At 35.5% G+C, this 11,541-nt stretch overlaps 5 gene segments (V, D, J or C); all 5 read right to left on the reverse strand.

The window, feature by feature from the left end:
* Positions 1-1,870: 1,870 nt before the first annotated feature.
* On the reverse strand, positions 1,871-2,402 carry LOC112140252. The segment is given in 2 exon segments: positions 1,871-2,247; positions 2,352-2,402. Coding segments are annotated over 2 exon segments (345 nt in total).
* A 402-nt stretch (positions 2,403-2,804) lies between these two features.
* On the reverse strand, positions 2,805-3,246 carry LOC112140262. The segment is given in 2 exon segments: positions 2,805-3,115; positions 3,192-3,246. Coding segments are annotated over 2 exon segments (366 nt in total).
* Positions 3,247-8,695: 5,449 nt separating this feature from the next.
* On the reverse strand, positions 8,696-9,216 carry LOC112140251. The segment is given in 2 exon segments: positions 8,696-9,072; positions 9,177-9,216. Coding segments are annotated over 2 exon segments (345 nt in total).
* Positions 9,217-9,626: 410 nt separating this feature from the next.
* Positions 9,627-10,235, reverse strand: LOC112140263. The segment is given in 2 exon segments: positions 9,627-9,937; positions 10,014-10,235. Coding segments are annotated over 2 exon segments (444 nt in total).
* A 707-nt stretch (positions 10,236-10,942) lies between these two features.
* On the reverse strand, positions 10,943-11,395 carry LOC112140264. The segment is given in 2 exon segments: positions 10,943-11,235; positions 11,299-11,395. Coding segments are annotated over 2 exon segments (390 nt in total).
* Positions 11,396-11,541: the final 146 nt, after the last annotated feature.

Raw genomic sequence — 11,541 nt, forward strand, 5'->3', positions numbered from 1 at the left:
CAAAATATGTATTTTTTAATCAGATGCTGTTATTTCAAAATCATCATTTTATAAAACAACCTTTTTGTTCATCTGTCATTTTTCTATATCTGCTCATTCACACACAGAGTTCCAGAGTTGCTGGAGTTCAGCCACTGACGGTGAATCTGGACAGTTGGTCAGTTCATCACAGGGAGACACAGAAACTTTACCAAACAACCTCACATTCAGACCTAAGAGATCATTTAGAGTCTCCCAATCAACCTATGAAGTGTGTTTTGGATTGTGGGAAGAGGCTGGACTGACCTGATAAAACTCACAGACAGAGAACATGTAAACTGCTCACAGAAAAACTTTCTCTCTATAAAATGAGAGTGCGGCTCCAGTAACTTTTGATTCAGAATCAAGCAACAAGAATAACTTTTCTACAGTTCAAATGACAACTGGTGCAAAAATATACATGATCTATTTTCATTTTATTTCTCTTTGAGTTTTACTTGTTTTTTAACATCTATTTTTAAAAGTTTTCCACTGTTGTCTTGACTTTAATTTGCTTTCTATTATTTGCCACATGATGTCAGATTTAATTTTAATTTGTTTTAGTTTATCACTTTTGATAGAGTTGTACATACATTCATCAAATATTTACTTTGAGTGAATTTATCTTCTCTTTCTTGTAGTTTCAGAGAAATGTTTCAGGTGGTTTAAACCAATTTTAGCAAAAGTATTCAAGCGTTCTCTCATATTACAGTAGTAAATCCTTAACAACAATGCAGCGTCTTCAACCTGTTCATGGTGTGTTCAGTTGTTTCCTGTATTTATATTATAAGTTATTTAAGGTAAAAATCAAACACCACAATCAAATCTACAAATCTGCAGCAATCCCTTTTTTGAATACATAGTTGATACAGAACATGGGAACAGATAAAAGCATCTACTGACACGCAAACTGAGCAGTGAAACAAATTTTTGCATCTGCAAAGTTTAGTTTTTCTTCTTGTGATTTGGTCAAAGTTTCACTGCCTCAGCTGGTGTCCCAAAGACACAGACAGAAAGGAAATGACTCTTATGAACAGCTGCAAATCTTTAATGCTGGCTTAAAACAGAAGATCACGACACTCAACCACAAGTAAATTCAGATAAAAACTAAAAAAGTAATGCTTTTTGTTCAGTTTTCTTGTTAACTGTCAGGAATGTCAGACAAGGTCTGGTGGCAGAAAAGTGAAACATTAAATTAACTGAAAAAAAAGAACAGAACAGAACAGAACAAGACCTTACAAGGAAAAACTGAAAACATCACTAAGGGTAATTAGCTGAAATTAATACAGTGGTGAATCTTAAGCAGTTAAACTAATCTTCTTGTTAGAAAAATGCCATTCAATTGTAACATTTTAGATTAAAAGCCAACTTGCAACAAAAAATAAAATAAATGATATATTACTTAATATAGAAAGAATGATATCACTGTTTCTATTCTCAAAAACAGAACATAACTGACTATCATTAGGCCTGTGTTAGTGTTTTTATGATACATAATTAAAATATCTGGAATATAAGTGCACCAGTCTTTTATTTTCAGGTTCTTAGAGTTCAGTTTTGTTATCTATATCTTTAGTGTTTTAGTCAAGTTCAGTTATTTTGTTTTTAAGTTTTAGTTTTCAATACAAACCCAGTCTCCTACATCTGCCTTTGCTATTCTGATATGAATAATATTTGCAAAAATCTAATTATGAATTGACTCAAATGTTCAATAGTTGATTATATAAAGAACTTAATTTAAATGTCAAAATTTGTCAAACTGTTTGATTTAAATTATTCTTAAAACACAAATAAAAGTTTATTAGTGACCAACTTCTCTTTCTAAAAACATTCACCAGTAGTGTTAGAGCGCCTCCTCTGGTGGATTCATGCTACAAGTTTTCAGGCTCTGAGGGTTTTTGTTCAGGTCTGTTGATGGTTTGTATCACTGTGACGCTCTGGCACAGAAATACACAGCAGTGTCTTCAGGCTGCATGTTCTGTCCATTTAGAGTCACTCTGTTGTTGGAAGAGTCTAAATCAATGCTGAACTTGTTCTTCAGTGAATCTTTGTAATAAGAGTCTCCAGTGTATTTCATCCCAATCCACTCCAGTCCTTTCCCTGCAGGCTGTCTGATCCAAGCTGTCCTGTAGCTGCCCACAGAATAAGAGACCTGACAGGTGATGGTCAGTCTCTGACCTGGCTGCAGACTCACAGAGTCTGGCTGTGTCAGCTGTTCACACTTCACACCTGAAAAATAAGAAAATGTTGTATTTATAATAAATATATCTAACATTGAAAAGTCAGAGTGAATTCAAAATACAGAAATTATGTTTTCTCTCAGTGAGACTCACAGGATCCAGCAGCCAGCAGCAACAGAACTACAGACAACATGATGAAGATGATCTGATGTTTCACATGCAGCTGACAGAATCACAGCAAGAGTTTATACATATGAGGAAAGACGGTTTTGCATAAAACAGTAGGATGTCCATTTTCTCAAAGGAGGTTCCATCCTTCCTCAACATCCTACTTAAGTTTATGAATTATGTTTTAAAAGTTGATGATTTGGATAACTTAGAAAGTAATGATTTTGGCATTTCTATGTATTACATTGACTGTGGTCATTTTGGTCAAATGTATGCACTATGTTAGAAGAGGGTTTTAAAGAAAACAATTTGTGTTTTATAATGAGCATTGTTTTAAACATAATAATAATATAACCTAATACAGTTTCTATTTTTGCTGACAGTGCTGTCTGCTTTGTTTCTCTGTGGTGTTTTTGTATAGAGTTTGTGTCTCTTGAGTCACTGTGTGTCTCGAGCGCAGTAATAAACAGCAGAATCCTCAGCTCTCAGACTGTTCATCTGCAGATACACCTGCTCTCTGCTGTTGTCTCTGGAGATGGTGAAGCGGTTTTTCACTGACTCTGAGTAGTAGATGTTTCTGCTGTCAGAGCTGATAGTAGCGATCCATTCCAGTCCTTTTCCAGCTGCTTGTCTGATCCAAGCGTTCCAGTAATCACTACTAAATTCTGAATATGTGCAGATCAGTTTGTGGGATTCTCCAGGTCTTTTAACCACTGATTCAGACTCAGTCAGTGTTTGACCTTCAGTACCTGCAGACACAAAACTCATTCCTTATTGCAGTCTAATCATTTCTCTTTCCATCAGTCTATAAAATATGTTTCCTACCTGTCCAGTTAAAGAACAGGATTAGAAAAGTGACCACAAAGTCAAGTTTATTCATTGTTGCTGCTGTCATTTCTGTGTCCAGTCTAGAAAGTTTGTCAGAGATTTTCAGAGTCTTATCCTCTTTAATACTCATGGAAACATGGAGGCAGATTGTGTTTGCCTCAGCTCCTCCTCTTCCTCTTAAACACAACTTATGTCACATTATTCAAGTTTCAGACGGGCTGCAGGAAAAGGACTGGAATGGAAACATACAGACTCATTGGTCACTTTATAGGGTACATCTTTCTAGTACCGGATTGGACCCTCTTTTGTCTTCAGAACTTCCTTAATCCTTGGTGGCATAGACTCAACAAGATACTGGAAACATTCCTCTGAGAGTTTGATCCATATTGACATGATAACATCACACAGTAGCAGCTGATTTTCCAGCTGCACATCCATGGAGCCAATCTCTTGTTCCACCACATTCCAAAAAGGATCTATTGGGTTGAGAGAGTTCAGAGATGTTCTTCTGCAGACCTCAGTTGTAACCCGTGGTTATTTTAATTACTGTTGCCTTTCTATCAGCTGGAACTGGTCTGGTTATTCTCCTCTGGTATCAATAAGGCATTTCCACCCATAGAACTGCTGCTTACCCTAGAGATGGTTGTGGGTAAAAATCCCAGCAGATCATCAGTTTCTGAAACACTCAGACCAGCCTGTCTGACACCAACAACCATGCCACGTTCAAAGTCACTGAAATCCCTTTTTTCTCCATTCTGATGCTCGGTTTGAACTGCAGCAGATCGTCTTGACTGAGTTGACATGTCTAAATGTATTGAGTTGCTGCCATGTGGTTAAATGATACGAAATTTGAATGAATGAGTAGTTGAACAGGTGTGCCTAATAAAGTGTCCAGTGAGTCTAAACTGGAACCTCTAACTACTAAGATTCTGATGAAGGGTAAACAGGATTTTTCTTTTTTATTATTTAAATTAATAACTGATGTATTTTTTCTGTTATCAACTATTTTACCCTTGATTTTTTTATTTTTATTTTTTACATTTATGGTAAAACAATATAATACAAAGTGTATTGGTAACACTTTATATTAAGATTCCTTTACAATATTTATTAACACATTGACAAACATTATTAATGTGCTCATATGGTCTAATTAAGTCATTTATTACCACAATAAGCTGAATAAGGTTTATAAACATACTTTTTAAGATTCAGTCACATCTAAAGGGAGACGATTGTCTTCATAGACCATGTTATTAAAGAACTTACAAGCTTGACAAATTTATTAACTCTCTTTGTCAGCATGATAATGAATGAGTTACAGCACCTCATCTAAAGTGTTAGTAAACTATTTCAATTCAATTCAATTTTATTTATATAGCCTAAAATTACAAAGAAAATTAACTCATTGGGCTTCGAAATATGAACAACTGCTAAAAACTAATCTGACTAAATAAAACTGGTTATCCCTGCCCTTAGACCCTCCCTCCCGGTAAGAAAAAACTCCTAAAAAACCTGATTCAGGAAAAGAGAAGAAATCTTAGGGATTCCCACATGAAGGAGAGATCCTATCCCAGGACGGACAGGCGATACCAGAACTATTAAAGAAAAGTTAGCTTCTACAACTAAGTATTTAAATAGAGTCCATTCATATAGAGATGAGACACGAGTGATGATTAAGTCCATAGTCAAGACGAAGCAGAAGTGTAGTCCATGGCCAGGAGCAGGAGGACAGACGACCCAGCAGGAATCACTCACTCAGAGATGCAGGATGGTGTCGGGGGCGTGGTCCATGGCCGGGAGCAGGAGCGTGGGCGATCCACCGGGGATCTGAAATCTCTCCCACTCCCCAGAGGAGAGTGGGGAAAGAAGAACAACATGTGAATGGAACTGCACCAACAAAAGCATGGAGAACTAAATACAATAGTTAATAAATAGTAGAATAGAAGAGAGGAGAAGTAAATGAGAATAGAGAACAGAACCCCAGAGCTGATCTGAATAATAACCATGATAGATATCTAAATTTATATTTAAACGCATCAATATTAATTTATTAATCTAGCCTCACAAGGACCACAGGAGAGGGAATATTCTCTGATTACTAGCTAGCCTGGCAGAACGCCTGTCCAAAGAGGAATGTTTTAAGGCTAGTTTTGAAGGTAGAAACTGTGCTGGCCTCTCTGACATGAGCTGGGAGCTTATTCCATAGAACAGGAGCTTGATGGCTGAAGGTTCTACCTCCAACTGTACTTTTAGAAATTCTAGGAACTACAAGCAGTCCAGCATTTTGTGAACGAAGTGTTCTGACTGGTTGGTAAGGAACTATGAGATCTCTAATATAGGATGGGGCCACACCATTCAGAGCCTTATAGGTTAACAGGAGGATTTTGAACTTGATCCTGGATTCATCTGGTAGCCAGTGGAGAGAGGCTAACACAGGAGTGATTTGTTATTTAACAGGTAAAATCCAGAATAATTAAAAGTGACAAGTTAATGCAAAAAATAACAGTAAAATTCGAATTTCTTTAGATGTATCTGCAATTTTGCGCCTTTTTTAAATTCCTACAATAATTCCTACAATACAATGTTTAGCATTTACATTGAACACATACTTGTTAGCATTTGACAAAAAATCAATCATTTAGTAGAGTTTAACAAAGAGTTTTCAACAAATAAATCAGTCACAGAATTGTTGTAATTCCACATTGTGTGAAGGATTACTGTCAGAAGAGAAAAACATGTTGGTTTATGTTATCTCTGAAAATATGAGAAACTGTCATTAAGATGAAGATGAATGTAGATATAAACATAATTTAAAATCAATACAATCTAAAGCACTTATATTGTTTAGTGTAAAACTTAACAGATAGTTTAATGGAGTTTATTGACCAAATTGATTGGATTTTTTTATATTACATTTGATAAAATGCATCAAAGTTTTTTTTTTTTTTTATTATTAGCGAAAATATGCACAATATAGGGCAACTAAAGCTATAAGTCATCCCATTTGTATACCATAATGAACAAAAAGAGGAGTAAGAACTTTAAGAATTTATTAACTTTGCCTAATCTCAGTCTGGTGTTGTGGGGTTTTGGGGCTGATATGTTTTTGTTTCATTTGATTTCCTTTCTCTTTTCACCTGTTCCCCCTGCCCTCTTAATTAACACACTTTCATTTGATTGGCATTTTCTGTATTTAAGCTGCCCTTTTCTGTCACTTGTTGCCAGATGGTTTTGTGTGCTATTTCAAGTGCCACAGGGTTGCCTGTCTCTTTTGAGTTTGGCTAAACAAAAGAAAAGAAGGACAATAAATCCTCATTTTGACTTATCACTCTGCTTCTGCATCTGTGTCCTTGTCCGGTCCCTGACAGGTGTTCTTAACTCTTCTCAGTCAAAAAACAAAGATAGAATTATTTTTTGAAAACACAGAGATCAAAATTGTCTCAACAGAATTGTTTTTAATATAATCTGCATCTGTTTGACATTCATGAGATAATTTTAAACAGACAAAAAGAGGAAGTACTTTTTGTACGACCGTCCTCATAATGTCTCTCACTGTGTCTTCTGGCACAGTAATAAACTGCTGTGTCCTCGGTCCTTAAACTGTTCATCTGTAGATAAACTTTACTGCTGGAGTCATCTCTGGAAATGGAAAACCGTCCCTGGACAGACTGGGAGTAATAGATTGGAGTACTGCTTGTGTGTACAAATGCGATCCACTCCAGTCCTTTTCCAGGAGCCTGTCTGATCCAGTTCATGGCATAGCCGCTGAAAGTGAATCCAGAGGCTGAACAGGTCAGTTTGTGGGATTCTCCAGGTCTTTTAACCACAGGTCCAGACTCAGTCAGAGTCACTCCATCAGCAACTGGGAATGAAAATCAGAAAACTGGATTTAAAAAAAGCAGACCTCCTAAATCTACAGTATCTGCATGATGATGTTCACCTGCATAACAGAGAGTTAAAAGCAGCAGTCCTGTCCTACAGTCCATCATGTTAAACTGACTTCAGTCTTCTCTGCTGTCATCTCTGCTGTCAGATAAGTAGAGGAGGAAGACGTCCATGTTTGCATTGACTCCACCTCACAGGACACATTCAGCAGAATTCACATTTCAATCAGAAAATACTTTATTCAAGTCCACACAAATTATTTTACTTTTTTATATATAAAAAATAAATTCAGTTAAAAATCAAAGATTTGCTCTTCATGTTACAGTTGTTGAAATAATTACTCCAGTAAGTGATCAGTCTGTTGAATCCTGTCACATTTTTAATCATATTTTCTTCATCAAAATGTATTTGTTGTTTTAATATGTTTTCGGGAAACATAATAAATCTAACTTTAATAGTTCTGATGAACTTCCGAATCTCATATAATAAAATAAATAATCAATTGGATTAAAAGACAGAAAATGATCAGATTGAGATTTTTTTATGTTCTACCAGAATTTTTCACAGCATTACAGATAAAGGGAATTTAAAATCATCGTGATTTTTAGGAAATGCAAATGTGAAGACAATAAAAAGGAATTTTTTTCACTTTTCCTAACTTTCTTTACCTGTCATTTTTGATTGCATTTATTTTTTTATTAATTTGGAGCTTATAAGGTAAGATTTGGACTCAACAAACAGAATGTTACCATAATAAAGTTTATAAAAATCTTAAAAGGCTTTTAAAAATGTAAAATTAAAGTTAGATGTTTATATCTGAGGTTATTTATGTATCTATGCAAGACTTAACTTTTTACGATGACTTCTTGCTGGAATGGAAATTTACATATACACAAAATATAAATAGATAAATAAATACATGATAATTTTTTATCAGTTATTCTATGCACTCATATTTTGTTATTCTTACCTTTTATCCAGGCAAATAATTTTGTTAGTTCATTCATATTAGTTCATTCATATATCTTTTTATTTATTTGATGTGTCTTTAAACATATTACTGTATTTCATTACTGATAACAAAGACAAACACTTTTCTCATTCATGTCATTTTAAGTGCATCATCATTAGAGGTGTGGGGATCGTGTTGAAGTCTTTGATTAGGCTTTTGTCAATAAACTATTTTTCTGAAAAGTGATTTTAAAAAATCTTTTAGTTTGTACCCAGTTATCCAGACATACAAAAAGATTCAGGAAGATTGGAGAGTCAAAAATGTATCTTTTAGCATTTTACTTTTCAGCAAGAAGTGAACAGACAATGCCAGATTCAATCTGCAGATTGAAGGTGCGATCGAAAATCATCATCACTTATAGTGTTTTATCGATATATACAGTGTATATATATTTTTTCCAATTTTTTTTTTTTTTGAAAGATTATTTTAAACTGTGAAACATTGTGTGTATGTGTGAAAAGTGGTTTATAAATTAAGTTTGACCTGATTTGAAATTACTTGAATTTATTCTAAAATTTGTTAAGTCGTGGTTTCCAAGTCTTTTGTTTTTAATAGGAAATAGGAACTGAAGCAAATGCATTATTGGGTGGTGTTAGAGCGCCTCCTCTGGTGGATTCATGCTACAAGTTTTCAGGCTCTGAGGGTTTTTGTTCAGGTCTGCTGATGGTTTGTATCACTGTGACCCTCTGGCACAGAAATACACAGCAGTGTCTTCAGGCTGCATGTTCTGTCCATTTAGAGTCACTCTGTTGTTGGAAGAGTCTAAATCAATGCTGAACTTGTTCTTCAGTGAATCTTTGTAGTAAGAGCTTCCAGTGTATTTCACTCCAATCCACTCCAGTCCTTTCCCTGCAGGCTGTCTGATCCAAGCTGTCCAGTAGCTGCTCACAGAATAAGAGACCTGACAGGTGATGGTCAGTCTCTGACCTGGCTGCAGACTCACAGAGTCTGGCTGTGTCAGCTGTTCACACTTTACACCTGCGAAAGAAGAAAATGTTGTATTTAGAATAAATATTTCTAACATTGAAAAGTCAGAGTGAATTCAAAATACAGAAATGATCTTTTCTCTCAGTGAGACTCACAGGATCCAGCAGCCAGCAGCAACAGAACTACAGACAACATGATGATGATCTGATGTTTTTACATGCAGCTGACAGAATCACTTCAAGAGTTTATATGTAGTTGTGATGAAATTGTGTTTTGCATAAACACGTATTATGTTGGATTTGCAAGTTGGTGACTCCACCATACTCCATTCAACAAGTTAAATTCCAAAATTATAACATAAAAATAAACTGTTGAGACATTTTCACAAGTAATGGTTTCTACATTTTTAAATGGATTATTTTTTACTATTGAATAACCTGCAGGATCATTTCTAGTAATATTGATGTAGCAACTAAGCAAGAAGTTCGAGACTTTAAACAACAGCAAGTTTTATGATGAGTTTTACCAATAAAAATTTCTTTCAAGACGATGTGTTCTGCTTTGTTTCTCTGTGGTGTTTTTGTACAGAGTTTGTGTCTCTTGAGTCACTGTGTGTGTCGAGCGCAGTAATAAACAGCAGAATCCTCAGCTCTCAGACTGTTCATCTGCAGATACACCTGCTTTCTGCTGTTGTCTCTGGAGATGGTGAAGCGGTTTTTCACTGACTCTGAGTAGTAGATGCTGCCGCTGCTATCGTTGATAGTAGCGATCCACTCCAGTCCTTTTCCATCTGCTTGTCTGATCCAAGCGTTCCAGTGATCACCACTAAACCCTGAATATGTGCAGATCAGTTTGTGGGATTCTCCAGGTCTTTTAACCACTGATTCAGACTCAGTCAGTGTTTGACCTTCAGTACCTGCAGACACAAAACTCATTCCTTATTGCAGTCTAATCATTTCTCTTTCCATCAGTCTATAAAATATGTTTCCTACCTGTCCAGTTAAAGAACAGGATTAGAAAAGTGACCACAAAGTCAAGTTTATTCATTGTAGCTGCTGTCATTTCTGTGTCCAGTCTAGAGAGTTTGTCAGAGATTTTCAGAGTCTTATCCTCTTTAATACTCATGGAAACATGGAGGCAGATTGTGTTTGCCTCAGCTCCTCCTCTTCCTCTCAAACACAAACTCCTGTCATGTCACTAAAGTTTCTGTGTAGATAATCGTCTTAATATTTAGTTACTTTAAACAAAGTAGAGAAACATTGAAAGCAATAGTCTTGTTGACATAAACAACTTTGAAAACAGCAAACATATTATTTGACAGCTAAAATCCAGAATATTCATAAACTGCAATGCTAAATTTAAGAAATGGAAAACAAAGAAATACAGTTTTAGAGACACTAGCCTGGAGCTGCAGGTCTCTTTCATTTAGTTTCTTAATCTGCTTTTGTCAAAAAATGTTCAGTAAAGACTGTAGAAAGTTTAAATTGTAAATCAACACAATCTAAAGCACGTATGTTATTCTGGGTAAAACGATCAAATTCTTTGATGAAATTCTTCGACTATTTCAGTCTAGTATTTTTCCTTTTCAATTAAATGAAAAATAAATTCTATCACAATTTTTTAAAATTATTTTAGTTTCACATTTTCACTGAAAGTATTCTCATTCAGTGGAATTTGTAAAACTAAACTTTATCTTTTTAACCACCCTCTGATTGATCACTGAATAAAAAGAACAGTGAGAAGTTTTAATAATAGTAATTATTATTACTATAATTATTATATGTTCGGAATCATTTAGATTAAAATTTGAAATTATGTTTTTCAGTGAGCTGGTCTTTGTTGCTGGTGGTGTTAGAGCGCCTCCTCTGGTAGATCAATTTGACAAGTTTTTAGGCTCTGGAGTTTTTCTTCACTGTGACCCTCAGGCACAGAAATACACAGCAGTGTCTTCAGGCTGCATGTTCTGTCCATTTAGAGTCACTCTGTTGTTGGAAGAGTCTACATCAATGCTGAACTTGTTCTTCAGTGAATCTTTGTAGTAAGAAGCTCCAGTGACTTTCATCCCAATCCACTCCAGTCCTTTCCCTGCAGGCTGTCTGATCCAAGCTGTGTAGTAGCTGCTCAGAGAATAAGAGACCTGACAGGTGATGGTCAGTCTCTGACCTGGCTGTAGACTCACAGAGTCTGGCTGTGTCAGCTGTTCACACTTCACACCTGAAGAAGACAAACAGTTTAGTGATGTAACAACAGAGAACAGAATTTTTGTCTCAGTCAAACTCACAGATCCATCAGCCGGAAGCAGCAGAACTACAGAGAACATGATGATGATGATGATGAAGATGATTGATTGGAGCTTCTGCTTTGCTGACAACATGACTTCAAGTCTTTTAAAGATGAAGGATGATGAGAGGCCTGATTTGTATATATAAAACGCTGTTAGGAAATTGATTTTTAAGTGAAATGATAGAGCAGACCAACATTTACATGTGGAGCAGAAAAACAAACAAATGATTTTTTTCT

Source organism: Oryzias melastigma, unplaced genomic scaffold, assembly GCF_002922805.2.
Source record: "Oryzias melastigma strain HK-1 unplaced genomic scaffold, ASM292280v2 sc00365, whole genome shotgun sequence".
In the NCBI taxonomy this organism is placed as follows: domain Eukaryota; kingdom Metazoa; phylum Chordata; class Actinopteri; order Beloniformes; family Adrianichthyidae; genus Oryzias; species Oryzias melastigma.